Here is a 23,452-nt window from a genome sequence, read left to right on the forward strand (position 1 = left end):
CTTTAAAATCCCGAGTGCCATGCACCTAAAAAAGCCCCAGCCAACTACTTGGCTGTAACAGCAATACATCACTGAAAGATAAGTTACCCATACTTCTAGACAAAAGCTTTTCCTAATCCAACTGCTGTATAAATAGTCTTGAATTTTTTTTTTTGAATATACAGCAAATGACTTAACAAGAAGAGTAATTCTGGAACGTGTTCACACAAAACAACTATCTCTACCATATCTGTTCTTTAAACTTAAGAAACTCAAAGTTGCTTAATAAAGTACCTCAAATCACACATTCAGTTACTACTTATTTGAAGTTCATATATTGTAACTGGACAACACTAATTGAAGACACCTTTCTAGCTCTCCTGTAACTTTGTATTTACAGAATTAATGGGAAAAGATGCAGTAGGTCACAAATAATTCCTGGCATCTGCAATTAAATACTTTGAATTCTACTCCAACATGAAGAGACTTATGAATGTGACTGCCTGCATTACTGATGTACTGAGCAAAGAGGCAGTAACCACACTACCTTGCTGAGCATAGCTGAAGTAATGAGGTAGATTAACTGTAATATGTTAAAACACAAAAACACAAGTTAATTATACAATTTATGATTCAAAGCTTTTTAGCTTTTTTGAAGAATGATGTTCCCAAACCCCATATGCAAATGAAACAATCAGGCCACAATCATATATTAATTTTTTATTTTCCCATACAATAACCACAGGGTCTGCTTTTTGTCTTATTCAAACTAAATTCCCCCTCCTCCCCCCCACCCCGGCCCCCCCATGCCCTCAAACTAAAGAGCCGACATTTCAGGACACCAAAAAAAGTCTTGTAAACATAGAACATCCAACACATAGCTGAAACCCAGAGCATTTAGCAAGTAAAAACACAGTTATATCCCCTTTAACGCAGGGTGTTTTCTTGCGCTTCACACCATTAACCAAACTGTTCATGTATTAAAAAGGTGCAGCCTTAACCAAAGATCACAACGCACTTCTTCACCCACTGCGTGTTAGCATGTGTGTTTTATTATATCCTATTCAGTCAATTAAAAACTATATACAGTTATGTTTAAACGTGTGTTTGTGCCATGTTTTTAACAACACAAAAATAAAGGCATTTTTACACTGTTGCTGCATATTATGCAGCAAGATGCCAGAGCACTGGTCCAGATACCTAACTTTAATGGAAAAGTCAAGTCCACTAAACCTCTGCTGTGGGAGTAATGTTGAATGGAACAGTCCACTTCACACATTCAAACATTATGAAAGAATAAGGAGACATATATGTGATAGCTGATCATTGTCAGTTTTATAGCACTACTTACCAGTTTTGCCAGCACACAGAAAAACCCAGTGGAAAAAAACCCCAACACAATTCAAGCCTTCAAGCAAATGCCTTTGTTGTGATTAAAGTACATAACTAATATTCAAACTCCAGAAATAATGAATATTAGCAAAAGCAAATCATGTTTTCATTTGATGCTTGCACCCAAACTCTACCACTTGCTTCATTATTGTGTTCAATGCAGCACAAGTACTAGACATCAGTTGCTGAACACAAGAAAGCACAGAGGTACAATCAAGACTGTTGTGTGCAGGCACAGATTTGTATCACAAGACACAAGAGGACTTTTGTTTTCTCGTATTAGAGGGTCTAACTGTTTCTGGGGAACGTGCATCCCAAAACAGGACTGCATTATTCAAAATTTTGTACAGGGCAGCAAAACTCTACATCCTGAATTTTATTTGAAGATTTTTAATACCTTCATGACTTTCTAAGTGATCTTTGAGCTGTCTGATGTTTTCCTTCAGTTTCCAAAAGAGCAGTTGACAACAGAGGAGGGACACTTTTAATTTTTTCAAGCATGACATGATTTTAAAATCAAGTCATCTTAGACCAATTCTTCAGACTGCTCAAGTATCATCTGAACATGTGTAATTTCAAAGTTTTGCTAGAAATACTATAGGCAATTAATAATGATGTAGTACTCTTTCTCTGCTTGAAAAAGAACTTGTATAAAAAGCATCTTTTAATTAAGCTAATAATACATGACACATTTTTCATATGTGTTTAATCTGTGTGCATTTAAGAATTGGTCAGCCTAGTTTTTTTTTTTCCAGTCATTTGAAGGAGTTTAGCCTTACTATGACCAGCTCAATTCAAGCTGTGGGCATGTACATACATTTACTACCTTCCACAACCAAACAAAACAGAATTTTACAGTACATATGCTACTGAAGACATGAGCAGTGAAAACAGTGTAAGTCTAATAACTCTACCAAAAAGATAACCTGAAATATTTAAAGTATTTCCTGACCACTAACAAGACAGAGTGGCAATCAGATGCACAAGGCTGTCACCTTGTAACACCACACAGAGGAATATTTACAGCACTTGTGCAATGCAGTATCAATATCAAATTGCCCTCTTACTAGGAAAACAGTTTAGTAAAAAGCTTTGTACGTGCTAACACATAATATAACCTCATCCAGTGCTGGTGCTGTGCTGCTTAACAAATGAAGCTAATTCTGGACTTAAATCCTAAAGGCAGCAGCAGCATATGTAAGTACTGCACAGGTTCAATTACAAAGTTTGAAGACTCCCTATTCTACTGCATGTTTTTTACATAAAACTGGAAATTTAGATTTTTTTTTTTGTATGCAGAAGTGGATTTCCTGAGTAGCCTCAGCTTACAATTTCTTCAGTAAAGCAAACATTGCAAAAGAGATAATGTATATATTTTAATACAGAACAGTGTGTGTTTAAGCCATGAGAATGAAGTATAAGATTCAGCAAATTCTGAAGATGAAGACTTTCCAGGCTGATAAAGATTGTGCACCACAGTGTAATGCTAAGCTTTCAGCAATTTTACAAATTTTTTGTTTTAAAACTGCAAATCAAAACAGTGCACTACAGTTCATCACATTTTCTTTTCTATAATCTAAGATATTCAGCCTGAAAATTAAAATGAAATTGCATTTTCATATATATCATCTCTCATATCTAACATTAGATTGTTGGGTTATTTTAAAGTATTATACTGCAGTTGACTAATTGTACTGGCAAAAAGCAAACTTAGTTTGGATTAGTATCAGTAGAAATAGAGACTACACACTGCCAGATATTTTAATATATGAATTGAAACACTTATGTTCCAAAGGATCCTTAAAAATATTTCAAATTATGTGTCCCTTTCATAACCTTTTGGGTCTACTTTGTGATTTTTAAGAGATGAGGAGTATACACATTTGAATGTTGCATATATTCAGACCTCTGTACCTACAGTTAATTGGAGAACCGCTGATCTTAATAAGTAACACACCTGAAGCATTGCTGCTACTGGTTACGACCCAACGCGCGTTGTTGTGGTTCTTTTATCCGAGAAGAAGCTTTTCAGGAGGAATACCTGCCCGACACTAACAACAAGAAGAATGATTGCTTCCCCTATTGACCAGTAAGCCACCCTTGTGTTTAAATCCTCTGCTCTGCTGCGGCCCTGCGCTTCTCTCAAGCGGAAGTGAGTCTGATAATCGATTACAGATTTCAAAGCTTCGTGAATTGAAACGCACGCAGACTCCATCTGGAGAAACAAATACACAACACGGAGTTAAGAAGCCTGCTACTGGTTTTGAGCTTTGGTATTTTTGTAACTTTGCATGAATTAAGCTAAGAATTAACTCAGACCAGTGTCATATAGAAATAGTGTAAATACAGTAAAATATAACTTATACTGATGAAGCTTCACACACAAAATTGTGACGCTGTTAAATATAGAAGCAGATAAAACCACAGAATTAATAAAAAGCAATGAGCTCTGAGAATTAATGAACAAATTCAAAATTCATACTTGGATTCAAAATGAACCTCAGAAATATTTTTTAAATGTCAATGATCCTCCAGCTGTTAATTCTACAGGAAAACAAGCAGTTGCTTATAATATTAAGATACACACAGCATATATTAAATGCTTCTGTTTCACAAATATGACATTCTTCATTGATTAATTCTCACTCAAGCTGTACAATGTCTATTCTGTTGCCAAGAGACCATTTTCTTAGCCATGTACACAAAAAGTGGTTAGAGAAGTGATGATTGTTATCCTTCAGTGCTCCTGAACACTCAATACCATACTCATATAAAAATACTTACCAACTTGGCCAATTTCATAATTTTTCATTTTAAAAAAAGAATTATTGGTTTTCCAAGCCCTAGATAATTTTTTATATAAACTTCTTGCAGTTTCAGTTTATCTGCTGCAAGTGAAAGTACTCCTCACTGTGTTTTGATCACTAAGAGATTAATTAGTCAATAGATCTTCAAAAGACTTATTTTCTACTCACAATTTAGGTTTCTTTTAAATGGCTTAAAATTAGTATTTCCTGAAGACCAAACAGCACAAATTATTATAAAGGAAACGTTTAAGACCTGTTTAGGGCTGCTCTCAGTCACTTTTAGCTGTGTCTAACCATATTTTCCAGTCAATGACTTTCAAGACATTTGTCTGAACAAGTCTAAGATAATCTTCTCGACAAAATTCAGGATGAGTTTTTCCAAACTAAGTTTTGATATTGATAAAAACTGTAGAAACATCATCTGCATGATCTATACAGGGATTTAAACACAAGGTCACTCGGGTTTTATGGATTTACCTTTAACTGTTCCCATGAAAGGCTACCCGAATTTGGTCATGCCATAAACCTGACCAGAATTGCAAAAAAAGCCTCACCAAGGAAGCAAGGAAAAAAAAAAAACATTACCAGATACAGTATCAAGAAACTGAATGCAAAATAAAGCGCTGCAGGAATTAATGAAATGTTCCAAAGGGAGTTTTAAGGTATTTAGATTGTGTAGAGGTGGTAAAAACTGTTAAATCCTGCAAATACATTAACAAAAATGCTCTGACACTTTGTAGACTTATAAAGCCTAAATATCTAGAAGCCAGATAAATAGAGCAGACTTTATTAATTTATTTTTCTAGAATTCCCTTCTCCATTTTAAAAATAATAGTTACATAAGTCCTCCTAAAAAAACACTCTGTTTTAAATACAAAAATAATTCTGAGTTTCTCCAGAGCCTGGAAATTTTTTAAACCTTATTCTACCAAAATCTAGTTTGTGAAATCCATTGTGTCATTAAAGGGACATTCTCTTAGAAACTTCAGAAAAATCCCACCAAATAAACAGAAAACCATCAAAAAAATCCCCCATAACCACCCAAACAACAAAACCCCAAACAATAGTGATCTTAAGTTTCTATCCTCATTTCCTCTTAAACATTTGGTGATTCCTTCTCAGCTCTATGTTCTACGAATCTTATCTTTACAACGAAAGCCTATTTGTCGCGATTTAGAGTGTTTTAAAAGCTTCAATTCATTTATTTTCAAAAATGAGCAGATAACTAAAGCAGCAGAACCTGAAGGAAAATTGCCTTCACCTAACAACTTTTTCAAACATATGAGTGTTTTACCTGGGTAAGTGCAGTTACTCTGTTCTCACTAGGAAACAGAGGTGGATCTTCTCCAACCTGGAAATCGAAGTACACGGTTTTGTGTGTGAAAGTAGAGAACTCGTTGCTGAAGCAGAACTTGTATGTTCCATTTCTGGATGCAGTAAATGTGAAGCTATCATACTGTTTCTTCATCTCTTTGTACAGTACAATGCCATCGGGATCTTCCAACCGACAGTCAACATCATAATGACCTCCAGTGATTACCTGGAAACAAAAACCAAGAAATTGTCTTTTTAGAAAAATATGGACATTTGTATATTTCTTCTAAGAAGTATGGTCTGGCAGGTGGAACTGCAAAGCTTTTTGCCTTGACAGGTATGTTAAAATATAATGTATTCATTTGAGAATCTTCAAAGCAAGTCTGCAAAATTATTTTCCCATGAACAACACACAGAAAATAATTTAAAATGCTTTAGGTTTAGCATATGCAATGCCAGCTGTATTTTCAAACCCTTAGGAAAGCAATTTTAGTTACTTTGTTATTACTAACTGTACAATAGCAAAGGCTACAGTAGATGAAACTGGATGGGACAGCAAAGACATGACTGTAATGAGTCTGATGTTTACTGTATGCTCAAGTCCTCTCTGGAATTGGTTCATCCAGCTGAGACTGCTAACATGCAGCAAGACACTTCCTTCCTGTGTGGCCAGGGAAGTGCAACTGCCCTACTCTATCAGCTGCATTAGGCTCCAGGAATGGTGTTCCACCAGCAGAATGGGAATTTCAATCTGTCCAGTTTTCCTGTCCGGCTCTGTCAACAGAACAAGGCTGTGGGGGACCTGCTGCCTCCCTCCTACAGTTAGACACAGGAGTTCTTCCAAAAAACAGCACATCCAGACAATGCCTGCAACTGACTCAAAACTTCACAATTGTTCCAAGGGGCTTTTTGAGGTTTTGATTGCTACTCAGATTTTCCAGAAAGACTGACCAGGAGTTTAGGCATTCACAACTCTGTATTCTAATGACTCTTACCATAGCAGTTTTACACTTCATCCTTGCTGCACACTTTTTACTTTTAAGATAAAGCATGCTGAAGAAGGAAGAGACTTATTTCATATGTGTGCAGAAATCACTGAAATATTTTAGAATCTGTGTGCCTGCATTTCAGTCCACATAGCACTGTACAAATGCTCACCAGTTTACTTAAGTACCAGGTTATTAAAATTACTACGTTAGTGGTACAACTGAAATAACAATAGACTGGAGCAGCAGCTCCTCCACAAAGGCAGTTTCAAAAATATCCAGTTAGCAAGCAATAACACAGCTCTTCATTTTTGAAATACAACCTACAATTTGGTAAGGGTGTGCTTTTTGCCAATTACATGGAAGTCACTTGCTTTCAGTTGTGTAGACACACTGAAAATATTGGTTTACATAGAGGCAGTAAAGACTGGCCAGAGCTTTAAAGTACCCCCAGGATTCCTTGCTACAGAACTTGCTTGTGCCTGTCAGCCCTTGAGACATATTGCCAAGGGACACTCACACAGCACTTCAAGTTGCCAGTGGCTGGCCAAATCCAGACTTTTCTTTTAGCAGTGCTAATCTTGTTCTGGTCATCAATAAAAATGGCAACAGCAGGCTGATTTGTCCAGTGATACCTACTTCAAAACTGCAGGGGAAAGTACTGCACAGAAAAGACTGTATCGAAGAAAGAGGGACATGAAACATTTGGGTAGGGAAAAAGATATCCAGGACCTAGACCACACAGAACAGACTAACAATGACTGGTATTTGGCAGCAACATTCCCCAAATATACTTGAGATAGGACAGCAACTGAGAAACCAGAAACCACAGGATTTCAGCAAGAGAAGTCAGCCCATAAAAATACACAATTCTTTCAAAAGTCCCCAAAGATAACTGTGATTTTTGTCATCAGGGATGACTTTTTTCTCATGCTGCTGCTGTATTATCAGTGACTTCATCTGAAGTGACAGACTGAAAGGTTCCAACCCTGCTGATACACTCAGAAGCACCAAAACAATGATGTTGTACCGCATCTTTCTCCTATCACCCTTTCACTGCTTAGTATGCAACCCAAATCTGAACTGCATCCAGAAATAGGAAACATCAGCTCTTAAGATGTACTGTGCTCATCCTGTTGATGCTTCACAAACCACGAAGAAATTACGTCTGCGGTACCTTCTAGGCCAGGAGTGCTTTAGGTATTCTCTGCGCTGTTCAGGTGGGGCACTACATGTCAGCGGCTGGGATACAGACACCGCCAGTTTTCAGGGCCGGCTCTGTGTCCCACTCTGCCCTGCACTACACGGAAGCCTCCCAGCCGCTCCCAAAGAATTTTCCTTAGTCAAGCCGGGGACCTCTCACTGGACCCAGGAGCTGCTCCCTTGCCGGGCGCTGTTCCCAAATTCTGCCTACAGGAAGGGAGCTGTGTGAGAGCCGCGCGGCAGCGGCCTGGGCTCGGGGCTCAGGGCCCAGCGCGGCGGCACGCCCGGCGCAGCTCCTCCCGCCGGGGTACCTGGAATTCGAGCGTGCACTTGGTGCCCTGGGCGATCTCCTCGTAGAAGCACTGCTTGGCGTTGTCGGGCAGCTCAAACGTGATCTCGGAGGCCCGCGCCGCGCAGGCCGCCAGGGCCCACGCCAGCAGCAAGGGCGGCAGCGGCCCCCGGGAGCCCCGCGGCGGCATCGCCCGGCGCGGAGAGAGGCGAGGAGCGTGAGGAGGGCGCGGAGAGGGTCGAGGCTGCGGGGTTCAGGGCTCGGGGCTGCGGGCGGGACGCGGCGTGGCCGAGAGGACAAGCAGCGGCACCCGGAAGTGCCGGAGCGCTTCCGGAACGTGTGTCGGGCTGGGAGGGAGGGGGAGCGGCAGGAAAAGGGGCGAGGGGCGGGGAAAGGGCGGCCTGGCTTCGCCCTTTACCTCACGTCGCGTTGCCGCTGGAGACTGGGTGTCGGCTTAGCGCCGTTGGCCTTAGGTTAAATTTCCTGAGGGTCCCGCTAGGCTATAAAGCTGGAAATGGCGGGCTCCTGCGGCCGAGCGCACGCAAAAAGCGACCTCGCTCCCTCCGAGAAGAAGGACACGAGGGGAGGAGTCTGGAGAGTTTTGCTGTGCAGATCCCTAAACGTTCATTGCAGAGAAGGAATCAGAGATGAATGAATAAAAACATCGAATAAAGTGCTGACGCTGATTGCGGAAGTGTCAGCTTTCAAGTTCTAGTCCAGTCGGTCATGAAGTCGTAGAATGTTAAAAGTTGGAAAGGATCTTAAAGACCGGTGAGTCCCAACCTAACTGCCATAGTCAGGGACACTTCCAGCTGTTGGAGTTGCTCAGAGGCCCATCTAGCCTGGCCTTGAACACTGCCAGGTTTGGAGTATCCCCAGCCGCCCTGGGCAACCTGGTCCAGTGTCTCACCACCCTCACTGTAAGGTACTTTTTCCTTGTGTCTAGCCTAGGTTTCCCTTCTTTCAATTAGTGCCCCTTATTTCCTCTCCCACCACAACAGATCGTGAGGAGTCCTTCTCCAGCTTCCCTGTATATACTGCCAGGTTGCTCTGAGGTCTGAACACAGCCTTCCTTTCCTCTAGCCCCAACACTCACAGCCTTTCTCAGTTATTTTTACAAATTCTAAAAAAGGAATCAAAGATATCCTCCATTCTATTAAGTTCAGTGGCAAATCAGGCCGAGCAGGAAAAGGAAAACTCACCTCAAACCTCCCAGGCAGAAGCATGAGCTTGTAATGCACCCATTTTGTTCCTCTGAAGAGGGGCTGAACCTCCATGAAGTACCTGTTGCCAAAAGAGGCACCACGTGGGGGTGCTGCTGCATAATCCTCTAGTCTTGAACGGAGAGGACCTGCCCTAGTTTGTGAAATGTGTGACTGCTTAAGAAACCTGGGCATCAGTTTGAGGAGTGTGGATTTCACAGGGCAGAGGTACCCAAAATTCATGTATAGAAGGCTCTGATAGATTTGCAGGTGTGGATTATAGTGACACGGCAGATGATTTGCCAAGTACTAACCTTACAGCCGAGGCAGACATTATCAATTTACAATTAATCCTCGATGTTTGCTGTTTTCAGTTTAACACACTTTTATTTTAGATGGCATTTAAGTGTTGGCTGATACGAGATGCCTCAAAAGTAGGTTACATATCTGGGCCATACCATGCAGCTTCAATCATTTAACTTAAATCAGTCACCACTGCTTGTATCAACTGATCATCTCCTTCATGTGGCAAGAAATAAACTTCAGGAAGACTTCCTCTGTGATTTTTCACAGCAACTGAAGTGATCATGTACAGCTTACAGTTTCCTAATTCATTCTCTTTTAAAAGTTTCACTGAAAGGGCAAAATTAAGCTTACCTAGGAAATGATGGTTGGAGACCTATCACCAAATAGTCAAACAACAGCACAGAAGGGAAAAGATACAAGCAGGCAAGAAAGGAGTCTGGTGAAACCTGCAGAATAAGCAAAAACCAAGAAGGTTACAATCCCCAAATTAAATGAGCAAGAGCAGATGAGATTACATCCCTTTCTTTTTGGATTTGGGTCAGAGATTATAAAACATCAGTGGAGTGAGGAAGGCAAACTGCATCCAAGAAGCTCTCAACCCTGATCATCTTAACCCAGGTGACTCCTCATTATAGCTCCACCAGTCAGAGCTGTCAGCACTAACTGCATAGCATCAGCTCCACTGTGTGGTGTGCTTGCAGCTCATCTGGTGTAGATTTGTTAAGGACTAATTGCTTATATATGTAGTAATCTTGGTAGTAATTGAGAACTATCTACTAGCACTATGAACTGTTTATGCATTTCAGTAATTCTTTTGCAGCTTGAAACAGAAATAAGTTCAATAAATATAATAGTAGGCACAAAAAATATATTTTAGAGGGAGTCATGTAAAGAGTTTTCCTTTCCTACTGGACAATCTGATTAAGCAGGATGAGACCCAGTTTCAGGTGCTCTCAGTATAGATCTTGCCTGATAAAAGTCTATATAATTTTTTCTCTCTATTGTGACAGAATATTTGCAAGTAGAAGTCTGTATTACAGCTTCCCTCATACATGCATGCATAGATACATGACTTTATTAATGATCCTTTTACCTTACGTGCAAAGTCAAAGACTAAGCAAAAAAGCAACAATTAATTTTATGTTGGTTTTATTTGAAAGTGTATGTTGCCTCTTTCTGTATGTGGAAAATTAAAATTGACAAATGACACGTGTTTCTTGTGCAGACAGTTAAAACATGCTCTCCTGAAGACTGCTAATGAACCATAGTCGTACAAGCAGTTCTCCTTTCTTCAAAAACATGCAGAAACCACTGCAGAAAGACCAAAGAAATCTACAAAATACAGGATATTCAGGTGATAGTGTTTATTCTTTGCTTAGTAGCTGAATCAAGTTTCTAATATTTTCTCCTGAAGTAGAGACCTTTTACCCTTGTTAGAGGTTGTAGATATGGAAACAATTGCAGACTTATAAAATAAGATATTATGACTGAAATAACATTTCTTATTATTTAAATAGTGAGACAGGAAAAATAAACAAAACCATTCTTCATCTTTACATCCTTTAATATCTTTCCAGAAATCTATTTCTTTGTAACAATTTTTAAAAATTCACTTTCTCATTTTAATTTAATTCTCATTTAAAGCATATTGCACAGAATGCTTTATATTGCTACTCAAACTACCTAAAATGGTAATGTTTCCCCATTTTTAAGTACCTCTGCTTTAAAAGCCTTTGCTGTGGGCTTGCTTTGGCAGATTTTATATAAATAATAGACCTTGATGTGAAGATAATTAATTCCACTTTACTTCCCAGTACAGTGCTTAATTTTGGATCGGCTAAAATTACTAAAATAAACGAAAACATAGGCCAAAATACAGATTAATCTTTTTTTTTTTTTTTCACTGGCCTTTGTACTTTATAAAGCAGCATTGAAGAACTCTGGCACCTGTAAAAAACACTTGAAGTGCAGTCAAGTATTCTAACACATTTTCATCACACTGTTTTTGTGTGATTTGTACAAAGTCATTCTGTGGAGGAGAAAGTCACTGGACCTTAAAAATGCTTGAATATATCCTTTTTTTCAAGGTTCAGTGCATTTTCTAACCTCTGTTCTCATGTTTCCAAAACTGCAGTGAACAAGAAATGAGCTTGCTTGGGTCTAAAAAGTCAGCGCACTACTGTCTGTGCTTGCATTAGTTGATTACATAAAAACCCAAACACTTCAAACTGAATGCACCAGAAAAATAGCAAATTCAAATAAATGTATTAGATGAAAACCAAATGTAGGTGCAACCAAAATTAAGCATTTACTGTCTTTCCATGTGTGCAGCTTCACAGAGCAACAGGCTGAGAGTTGCTGCAGTGCAAGGAGTTGGAAGAAGGGAGAATATTGGGAAAGCTGTGATCCCTCTTACCATCTGAAATACTCCACATGCACTCTTGCAGAGTCCTGAGTTATTGACAAGAACAATTTGTGAGCCTGTATTCATATTAACACAGTCCTTTAAAAGTGTTTGTATGTAAGAATGTCAGATGGATTAGAATTTGTTTCAAAATGTCTGTTCCATGGTGCTTTATTATTTGTTTGTTTCTTTCTTTGTTTTCAGACTAGGCAGGAAACTCAACATGATTGCAAATGTTGGAAAAATTTTTACTTACAGGTCCAAGGCGTCTACCTGTGGGGACACGGACTTGCTGCTTGTCCTGTGACACGCAAGAGGGAGCTCTTGGTCACCACAATTTACACAGACCCATCACATCATGGAATGGTTGGGGTTGGAAGGTACGTTTAAAGGCCATCTAGTCTATGCCCCTGCAGTGAGCAGGGACATCTTCAATTAAGTTGGGTTGCTCAGAGCGCCGTCTGACCTGACCTTGAGTGTTTCCTGGGGTGAGGCATTTGCCACCTCTCTGGGCAAGCTGGGCCAGTGTTTGATCACCCTCATAGTAAAAATCTTCATTCCTTAAATACAGTCCAAACCTACCCTCTTTCAGTTTAAAGTCATTATCCCTTTAGTTCCCTCTTTCCATTTTTTGTTCAACGTATATTCAGTACCTAAGGTTTTCTTCCTTTAAACTAAGTCTTTCAGTTCAATGATAAATGGATACCAGAAAGCTAAAAATATTAAAGTAAACAGTGGCCATCTTGGCCAAACATATTGTAGGCATAGCTCAACAGAATGCAACATCCAAGGCCTACACCTTGTTCAGGCTCAGAGTTCAGCAGTGAAAGCCCCAAATCCCTTTAGGTATTCCGTGTAGGAGTCCATGCATTTAACCTACAGGGATCTCCAGCAATGAGGCTTGCAAGCACCTATCTTCTGAGAAGAGAGGGAGCTGCAAAAGCTGCTCTGTGGAAAACAAAGAAATTTTAACCCGAGGGCAACGACTGACATTTCTCTATTCTGGCATCCATGGCAGATGTGACCTGCTCTCAGCAATCTCTGGCTGACATTAACAGTTCCCAGTCTTCTCCAGAGACAGATGCCTTCCCCAGTCCTGTTACACAGCACATAGTGCAAGGGTATGACAGTAGGACCATCCCCAGTTATTTTAGTTTCTTTAGGACTTGGAATGCTCAGGATGTCTGAAAGACCAATTTCTGTTAGTCCAAACCTGGACGGTGTGAAGGGGAGGAATCTGGGAAAAGGCTGAAAAACCCAGGAAAAGAGACGATGAAAGACTGTCTGCACTGAATTAGATAGGAACCCTAAAGGATGCCCTGGCCAGATTTTAAATGAAGCATTTTAAGATTCCTTCCCATAGCACTTCTCCCAGTGGCTCACTTTTTGTTTTGGTTTGTTTTTTTTCTCTGAGTCATGGCTGAATTTTTTTCTCCCAGTCATGGCTGTTGCACTTTACCTAATGAAAGAAAGACTTATGTTTGCATACGTTCACTTCTATTCACTCAGATTTAGGTACTTATAACTCGCTATAAAACATTCATGCTGATTTTGTCTGGGATGGAGTAAATTTCTTCACAGTAGCTAGTATAGAGCTGGGTTTTGGACTTGTCCTGAAAACTGTGTTGATAACTCAGGGTGTTTTCCTTGCTGAGCAGTGTCTATGCAGAGCCAAGGCCTTTTCTACTCCTCACCCCACCCCAGCAGCAAGTGGGCTGGGATTCACAAGGAGCCAAGAAGGGGTTGCAGCTGGGACAGCTGACCCCTCTGACCAAAGGCACATTCTATACCTTATGTCACCATGTCAGCATATAATGTTGAGGAAAGACAAAGAAGGAGGGAAAGAGGGATGTTCAGAGAGCATGGCATTTGTATTCTCCAGTCAGTCTTATGCATGATGAAGCCTAGCTTTCCTGGAGAAGGCTGAAAACCTGCCTGCCCATGGGAAGGAGTGAATTATTTCCTTGTTTCACTTTGCACGCATGTGTGGCTTTTGCTTTGCCTATTAAATTATTTTTATCTCAAGCCACAAGTTTTCTCACTTTTACCCTTCTGATTCTGTCCCTTATCCCACTAGGGGTAATGAGTGAGCAGCTGCATGGGGCTGAGCTTCAAGCTGGAGTTAAACCATGATAATACTTAATAACTTGCTATCTTTTCAACTATACGTAATTGGTCTAATAAAATACACCATTCTCCTTACAGAAACTGTTTGAAAGTATTAGAAACCAATATTGTGGCTTCATAATAGTGGACACATTTTAAAAGACAAAACCCAATAATAATTCTCTATATTTTATATATTCCTCCTTTAAAAGGGACAGGCAGGGGAAATGAGGAGGACATATTTTCTTCTATGTCAATGACAAGCTCGGAGTGCATGGAGTTCTGCCTGGGGTTGGATGATGGACCAGGATTAAAGGAATGTCAGAGCCAGGGAACATGAGTCATCTATAGGCATGTAGGAACATGCTCATTTTCACGAGCCCTGGTCCTCATGGCAGACTTCAACCACCTTATTATCTGCTGCAAGGACAATACAGCAGGGCATTATACAACTCAGGAGTTTCCTGGAATGCCCCGATGGTAACTTCCTTCTCCAAGTGATAGAGAAGCCAACAAGGAGAGGTGCTGTGCTGAACTTTGTTCTCACCAAGAAGGAGGGGCTGGTGTGGGATGTGAAGCTCAAGGACAGCCTGGGCTGCAGGGACCATGAAAATGATGGTGTTTGAGATCCTTAGGGAAGTGAGGAGGGGCAAAGCAAGCCCTGGACTGCAGAACAGTCCTGGCCTGGAAAGATCTGCTTGGTAGAATGCCATGGGATAAAGCCCTGGTGGGAAGAAGACCCCAGGAAAGCTGGTTAATGTTCAAGGATCACCTCCTTCAGGTTCAGGATACTCCCAGTGAACAGGAAGCTAGGTGAAAACCTCAGGAGTGTGCACATATGAACATGCAGCTGCTGAACAGATTCCAACACAAAAAGGAAGCCTGCAGAGGCTTGGAGCAAGGACAAGTAGCCTGGGAGGAATATGAAGAGATTGAATACCTAGGGGTTAGATTACGAAAGCTACATCACTGATAGAATTAAATCTGACCAGGAACATCAAGGGCAGCAAGAAAAGCTTCTATAGGTACACTGGTGATAAAGCAAGACTAGGAAAAATGTGAGCTCTCAGGATGGGTATAGGAGGCTTAGTTACTCAGAGTATGGAAAAGGATGAGGTACTCCATTACTTTTTTGCCTCTTTCTTCAGCAGTAAATTCTGCAGTCACACTGTGCAAATTGCACAAAGTGAAGACAGGGATTGAGAGAACAAAGAACCACCTGTTCTTAATCAAGTTCAAGAATATCTGAGAAATCTGAAGGTGCACAAGTCAATGGGATCCAACAAGATTCTTGTGTGGGTTCTGAGTGAACTGGTGGAGGAAGTAGCTAAATCACTATCCATCATACTTTTAGAAATCATGGCAGTCCAGTGAAATTCCCACTGACTGGAAAAGGGGAAATATAATCCATATTTTTAATAATACAAATAAGGAAGATCGAGGGAGCTATGGGACAATCAGTCACCTCAGAGCCTGGCAAAACCATGGAACCAAACCTTCCGGTAAATAACTAAAGTACATGGAAATTACAGAGTTGATTGGTGACAAACTTCACTAAGGGCAAATCATGCCTGACAAATTTGGTGGTCTTCTGTGACAGGATTACAGAGGTATTGGATGAGGGAAGAGTGACTGGCTTCATCTATCTGGACTTGTGTGAAGCTTTTGACACTGTCCCACACAACATCCTTGTCTCCAAACTGGAGAGACATGGATTTGGCATTTAGACCACTTGAAGGATAAGGAGATGACTAGATGGTTGCACTTAGAGAGTTCCAGTCAACAGCTCAAAGTCCAGGTGGAGACTGTTGACAAACAGTGTTGGTCAGGGAACCTTGGGATTAGCACAATTTAATGTTTTTGTTGGTGACAAGGGGCAGTGGGATTGAGAGCACCCTCAGCAAGTTTGCTGATAACACCAGGCTGTGTGAACCAGCTGGCACAGTAAGGGAAGGGATCCATCCAGGGGGACCTAGATAGGCTGTAGAAGTTTGTCCATGTGAACATCATGAAGTTCAACAAGGCCAAGTGCAATATCCTGTACCTGTGTCAGAGCAATACCAAGCACAAGTACTGGCTGGGTAGGGCGTGAATTGAGAGCAGCCCTAGGGTGAAGGTCTCGGGGGGTTGTTAGTGGGCAAGATGCTGGACATGACCCAGCAATGTGCACTTGCAGCCCAGAAAAACCAATTCTAGCCCTTACCCTTAGCATGGAGAAGAGAAGGTGCCAAGACAATTTTATAATGCTTCTCCAGTATCTGAGAAGGCCTACAAGAGAGCTGGAGAGGGAGTTTTAAAAAGGACATGTAGTGGTGGGACAAGAAGGAATGTCTTTAAACTGAAGTGAGGGGTGATGACAACTTCTAACAAACAGACAGGAGTGGTTGTCTACCATTTCACTAATAGAATGAAAGAGGGATACCCCTTCAACAATTACACAAAATGTTCCCTGAACATTGTGGACACATTTTGGGTGAACATGAGTGCACCCAAAAACTGTATTACTAAAGTGTGTCTCAGTTTGTAGACTTGTGAAAAGACATTGCAGATACTGAATTCTGGAAGTCATACCAAGAAAAGTGGAAAAAGATTAGTAAAACCCATAAAACTATTTGGCCTCTTGCATGTCCACAAAAAGATGAAGAACATGCTGACTAATTTAGAACACAGAGCAACCTTGGATTTCACATGATTAAATTATAGCTGTAACAGAAAAGGAGCTGTTGAACCATGCATTACTTTTTCAGAAAGAAAAATATAATGTGTAAACACCATTTTTTTTACCCATTTGTACAGGGAAGAAAAGATGAATTAATTAATTCATAGACAAAAAATGAAAGAATGCAGTATGCCTCCCTGATCTGCTCTGCAATTGGCCCATATAAAGAAATAGACATGTAGAAACCTAAGGATTTAATTTCATCTGCATCTAAATCTAAAGCCTAACTTCATGTAAATTTCAAAGAATATGCTAGCACAAGGCAGGTAATGAAGATCTTCTGCCCAGAACACCATCTTTCAGAAAATGGTTCTCTATACCACACCCAACCAAAAAAATAAAAAACAAACAAACAAAACCAAACCAAAACAAACAGACAAAAAAAAAAAAAAAAAAAACACAAAAAACCAAGCAAACCATAGACACAGAGAGCTCTCTCAGTGCAGATTGCTCAAGAGTTTGCCTAAGTCAGAACTGAACAAAAGCCAGTGTGCTTAAGAAGAATTCACTTCCAGCAGCCTCTGTTCCACAATGACAAAGCTCTGCCAGCCGCATAGGGCACAGCAGGAAGAAGAGAATCCAGGAGGAAGCTTGGCTTCATTGCAGCCTAAATCATCCTTTTAGAACTGGCTTCAGCTGTCAGTCATGTGGAAGACAAACACCTGTGAGAAAGTACATAACCAGCTCATATTAGAGGTGATATTACAATCAGCATCTGCTGCTCATCTGCTACTCTCTTAGGAGAAAACAGTAATGCAAGGCCTGTCATAAAATCTGATGAATAGGATGAATAAGGATATCCACCAGGCAATGGGGGGAAAATATTTATTAAAAGAAAGAAAAAACAAGTATGATGACAGGCTTTTATGCATTGATTATTGTTGCCGCTGTTCTTTACTGGATCCTGGACACAGGAAAATAGTAATGTTGATGGACAATAAAACTTATTCCCTTTCTCTCTCTAAAGGCTTTTATTCCAATCTCATATTTTCTGTTCCCACTTCCTGTAATTTCTGGGGTTATCATCTCATCTGGCCCTTCTAAAGATATTTTCAAGTTATTTGCGCAAGCAGTCCACCTAAACTTGTAATGTTTATTATTTGTCTCTATAAGGGACACTGTCTTGTCTGCAGGACCTATCACATTTATGTAAGACAGGTAGCTATCACTAGGTTAATAGATAACCAGGTTTTATACCAGTATGGACTATGAAACCAGAGAGATCTGCATGCTGTGTTTTTAATTACAAATTGAAATCTTTGATGATAACTGGTAGTTAATCACAGACATGGAAAGATAGTGTCCTGCTGCCATCTAAAATTACACATGTACCCACAGCTACCTTCAAAAGATACTTCTAGTGACTTGATAATATTGCAATATATATGTATCACAGATGCTCACAGGTTCTTTCAGTGCAAAAGGTTAATTTCTTTTTTGTTAGAAAAAAATGGTAAACAGATAATCTGACAAACCTGGTCTGGTGTGATAGAGGCATTTTAAAACAGAGAGGGGGGAGTTCTAAAGTGGCTGTGATAGGGATGCAAGACCAAGAATACAAGGGTTTGCTTCAACAGTTAGATTTATTTATGGGAAGAAGAAGAAAGGTTATGATACTATTAGAGATGAGTGAGAGGCACTAACAAAAGTCAGTTTCCTAGGACGTGTTTTCATTCTAAAGTTCTACAAGTTCTGCTTGTAGATCAGCTTGGTGCCAGGAACTGCAGTTGTCTATTTTTCAGCATCTTTGTCCTAATTAGAATACTGTGACACATTTTCAATACAAAAGAAATAAGATAGTCTGAAAACTCTCTATGTTGTAAAAAGTATGTAATAATTAAAGTTGTTAACAGAAATAAAAACCAAGGTCTGGTTTAATGTCACAGCATGGTTTTTGTTTGCTTAATAACTTACCATGGTACAGGCAGGATTTTGACAGGTTTTTTCTACATTAGATGAAACTGAAAACTGACATCAGGAAACACTGCAGGGAAAATAAAGTATTTCAAGAAATTCAGGGATTTAATTTAGAATACTGCTTCCATTTTTGAAAGTGATGTGTGACAGAATTTTAATTCCAGAGGACTTAAAAAAAAATACACCTATAGCTACATTGCAAAATATTGATGTTGATATTAAAGAACTTTGTAGAAAAAGCTCTAAGATAGTTGCAATGAACCCATGCATTCTTTCCTGGAATATAGATGCTTATAGCATATATTCTGCTGATTTTCCTGGGTTGGAGTTTATGTCTCTGGGTTGATATGATTACTAATTGCTGAGGACTTCAAATTGTAGGGCTATACCTGAAAAAATGATAGTAATCATCATTACTGCAGTCTGCAAGTCCGAACACCAGTACATGGTTCTGGTGACAAACAGAACTGGTGGAGTCTTTCATTCATGGATACCCTTTGTATTTGTACATTTTGTGAGGGAAGTGAGGGAACATGAAAACAAAAAAACCCCCTTTGTTTCCTTCCTGGAATGAGCATGTTAACTATGCCTATATTGCATTCTTGAAGCAACTTTGGGCTTGGGCAAGCAATAAAATAGCCCCTGAAACTGAGAGTAATACTTTTTGTAGTATTAAGATTATAAATTAGAGAGAGAACTTTATGAAATTGCTCCCCTTACTCTCCCCCCCATATATATGTATGTGCTTTTCCTTTTCAAAGGTGTTGATATCTCTCTGTAGATTGTCACTAGTTTTGGATCATTTTTACCTTTCTGTTCATGTCAGAGGACACGCATGCCTTTCCCTTTCCTCCTTGTGCTGACATTCAGATTATTATCTCAACTTGAGGGGAAGAGTTATCCAGGATGGCAGTTCTCAGCAAGGCTTTTCTATCAGCATTATCAGTATTACACAGAGAATGGAGGAAAATCTGTAGTCTGGAAATCATCTGTTCAAGAAAATAAAGAAATACAAGGAGGAAAAAACCACATTTTTTTCTTTCTCTGGAAGTAGCTAATTCTTTCACTGTGAGGTCAGCTACCCCCAGTCTAGAAGGATCTTGAGTATGGAGATAGCTGAATTTTACCATGGATCAATACATGGTATCTCGAATGCAGCAAACTGATCATCTCTGCACCTGCAGAGGTCACCCAAATGGAGGCATCACATTCTGTCCTCTTGTGCTTCTTTAAAAGGGCACAGAAGTTACAACTGTAGCACATTTCTTAGAGCGTAAACAGGTGAGCTAGGTAGTGTGTCATTACATACAAGAACTATAGCACTGAACATTATATATTCAGCAGGAGAGTAGCAGCGTCTCAAATGGGAAGGTTTCTCTATTGTGCTTTCCTACCAGCAGGTTTTTTAATTGCATATTTATACAAATGCTAATTTGCCACACTGATTAAAATAGGAAGTGAACACAGTTATATAATAGGACATCTGCGGTTTCAACTGATAAGTCTTTTCCATCTGTGTCAAATGGAGCAGGTTTATGCTTGCTTTGCAAAATGGAAATATTAATGAAAGATGGAGAAATGAAAGTAATCAGAAATTGTGAGTTTGGGCAAAGAAGGTTCCTACACTACTCATTTCTAATAAAACTAAGTGACCCAGAGCAGCAATTTAATATACTGGCATGGTTCAAGAAGTTCTGTCTCTTAAATTGTGCTATAATATACCAGTATACATACTTCTAATCTGAAGAAGGTATTCCCCCTGCTTCACCAACAAAAAGAGTGAAAGAACCACTGTCCCACTGGACAACAGAAATCTTTAGTGCAGCTAGAAAACAGTATGATTATTTACTTTTATGGGAAAACACCAAAGGTCACTTATTCCAAGGCTCACTCACAGAAATCAGTTTTTCCTGAGAAGAGTCAGATTTCAAAGGAAGATAGATTTGACTATGTTAGGTTAATATCTATGTTCCTGAACATTCAGATACTCTTCCAACATATCAAGAGCCATGTCTCCTGGGGTTAGTTGGTCATTTTCCTGGTATGATGCTCTTCTGTCCTGCTGATATGGCTTTTGCAACTGTTGTTGCATACCTAGAAACAGCAAGTTTCTTTCAGAAATTTAAAAACATTGTTCTGCTTTCCTTTTTTGTTTTTTTTTTTTAGACCCATTTAGGCAGATCAACAAGAAATGTTTCTTTGCAAAAAGCAATGATACTGAAAACAGAGCATGAAGGTTTTCTCATATCACATGGTTTGAAAAACTCAGGCATAAATCACTGGTAATCAATGGAGTCATCAGAAATATTAATATGATATGTAGCATCTGATTACATTTTGTACTGTTTAAATAAAAAAACAACCAAACCAAACCAAACCAAACCAAACCAAACCAAACCAAACCAAACCAAACCAAACCAAACCATACAATGATTCTACAAGCTGTAAGTGAAATCCAGGCTTCAAAGGAAGTAGCAAAATTCCCAATGATGCCTTTAGACCAGATTTTATGCCTAAATACCCAGTGGATGCAATATCTGTAGGGATACACTACAGTAACCAAGCAGTAGTTACAGTACTGAAGAGATTGGTTGGAGCACAACACTGAGACTCAGGTTAGTTATAAGTCTTAATTCAAACTTCCAGACAATTAAAGTTAAAGAAAACAGTTTTGAGGTGCTTTAGATTACACTGTTTGCCTTCTATTTAAGGAAATATGCAAGTAAAAGATAAGTAAAATGAAAAAGAGCTTTTCCTTTGTTCTTCTTGCTTCTCAGTCCTGAAAGTGAAGAACACTAGATCTTCCCTCCCTTTCTGTGAGGGAAGCTGCAAGTTTGTTTTTCCTTAAGTCCGCATTTTTTCACTTCAGAAATGAAGACCCTCTTTACTTTTTCAGTTCTGAGCATGAAGAGCAAAGGAAATATTGACTGTAATAGAGAAGAGCAAAATATTATTTTGGAAGAGAAAAATAACCTTTGTTAGGTTATTTAAAATGTTGAGAGTGGATGGTTGTTTGTTTGTTTGGTTGGTTGGTTGGTTTGTTTGTATGTCTGTTATTTATATTCAATAACAAATTGTCGTAAGAAAAATCTTGGCACACAAACATTTATCTGCATTGTATCTCTATGTAGGAAGCCACAGTGATACCCTTTTACTGCAGGGTGGTATAACAAGCGTCCTTCCATTTCCTCTTAAAACCTCTTTAAAACTTAATTTTCTGACCCTTTTTGCCTCCATGTGTATCCAATGTCATCCAGCAGCTATTGCCTTGTAGGCCTCTATGTGTACCTAATATGTCCACACAGAAACCACCTTCCAAATCACTGGTGATCTGAACAGCAACCATTTTCCCAGCTGAAATGTTGCAGTCTGTTTCCAGTGAAATTCCAGGCTATTGTGCACAGCATTTATGCTGATTAAGCACCTTTTTTTAATCAGCAGGTTGTGCACTATCAAGCATATTTGACTGAAATATAGAAGCATAAATTGGTTTACTCAGTTAAAAGCTTTGATCTGGCAGTAACAGTTAATAGGTGGAGATACAGGAATCCATAGTGTTTATGGATCCCAATTTAATTTTTGGCCTCTAAAGAAGAATGCTAAAAGTGGGTAGGAATTTCTTCACTGGTACTCAACAGTACTGAGTTCTTGGGAGTGAGAGATGCACTATTTCTCCTAATAACATTGCTTCTTCATTGGCTTTCCCTTGTTAGCCTGACACAAATAGGCTTCTAAATTAGCATTATGCCATATGCAACTGCAAAATAGGAAGCATACATTGCTGCCATAAGACAGAAGTCTAGCTACAAGCTGTAGAAGCTTCAGTGAGATGTACTCAGAAAAGGAGCCCTGCTCTAGTTCAAGAACATAAAATTTAGTTTCAGACTTTATTTTAGTGTGTGGATGAAGCCAAAAGTGGTAGTGATTAAAAAGAGTATGTATGTATTTTATGTATTCTTTTAGGACCTGCCTGCCATCCTAAAAGTTTGAAATAGTCAAAATACTGTGTTCTGTCCAATGAAATGCTGCAAAGATAACAGATTTTTTAATGACCATTAACTTAGAACCACTTCAATGATGTAATTATAATCTTCAAAATTACTGATCAACCCTTTTCACCTACTCAGCTGTTTGCTGTAACATGAAATGAGGAAACAGTTTCTTGGATGAGATAAACAAACAACTTTGTTATTATTGCATAATTGAAGTGTGCAACACAAGCAAAATAGCTTTTTACTTTTTGTTTTTAGCAGTTACCACTTGCCTTAACTCTGACTGTTCCTGTATTCATACTTTGTGTTACCTTAAAGAATTAGAGTTATCCCAACATTTTTAAAATTTTTTTTAACATTTGCCTTATTCACAGCTATTACAAGAAATTTAGGTGCAGAGATTGGTTTACTTTGGTGTTTTGGCTAACAAAGGTCAAGAGTTATAAATGTGTGAATCATTAATTGTAGTGTGGGTTCCTACTGTGCTGCTGAGAATTGCACAGGAGAACAGATATTAAATGCTTCCCCACAGGCTTCAGAGGTTTTTCCCCCACTGCCAGAGTGAACTCTGCATTAGTACAAGGAGTCATCTGCGCAGTTGTATTGGTTGCTTCTGATGCCCAGTTGGACATCCACCAAGAAATAATGTTGCATTGAGTTTTCTGTGATTGAGCCCTTGCTTTTCCCAGAGAACAGAGCCTCATATTAAAGTGCCATAATATCACATATTGACAGGGGATCAATCTGCCATTTTGTCAGGTGCTTTGATACACATACACGTTTATAAAAGAAAAGGACTTTGGCCAGATCTGGGAGCTCATAGTATCTCTCATGTG

At 39.4% G+C, this 23,452-nt stretch overlaps 1 protein-coding gene across 1 annotated transcript; it reads right to left on the reverse strand.

The window, feature by feature from the left end:
* Window positions 1-804: 804 nt before the first annotated feature.
* TMED7 (transmembrane p24 trafficking protein 7) lies at window positions 805-8,160 on the reverse strand. The gene is made up of 3 exons (XM_062512820.1): window positions 7,993-8,160; window positions 5,473-5,718; window positions 805-3,586 (listed from the first exon to the last, which is right to left on the reverse strand). The coding sequence occupies exons 1-3, from the start codon at window positions 8,158-8,160 to the stop codon at window positions 3,350-3,352; spliced, it is 651 nt and encodes a 216-aa protein (XP_062368804.1). The 3' UTR covers window positions 805-3,349.
* Between the last annotated feature and the right edge of the window lie 15,292 nt (window positions 8,161-23,452).

The sequence above is a fragment of the Cinclus cinclus genome, chromosome Z (assembly GCF_963662255.1).
Source record: "Cinclus cinclus chromosome Z, bCinCin1.1, whole genome shotgun sequence".
Lineage (NCBI taxonomy): Eukaryota > Metazoa > Chordata > Aves > Passeriformes > Cinclidae > Cinclus > Cinclus cinclus.

Coding starts and splice junctions, on each gene's coding strand:
- TMED7 (XM_062512820.1), bottom strand. CDS start 8,160: ATGCCGCCGCGGGGCTCCCGGGGGCCGCTGCCGCCCTTGCTGCTGGCG. Junction 5,719..7,992: donor AGTGCACGCTCGAATTCCAG/GTACCCCGGCGG, acceptor TTTTGTTTCCAG/GTAATCACTGGAGGTCATTA. Junction 3,587..5,472: donor GAGTAACTGCACTTACCCAG/GTAAAACACTCA, acceptor TTGTTTCTCCAG/ATGGAGTCTGCGTGCGTTTC.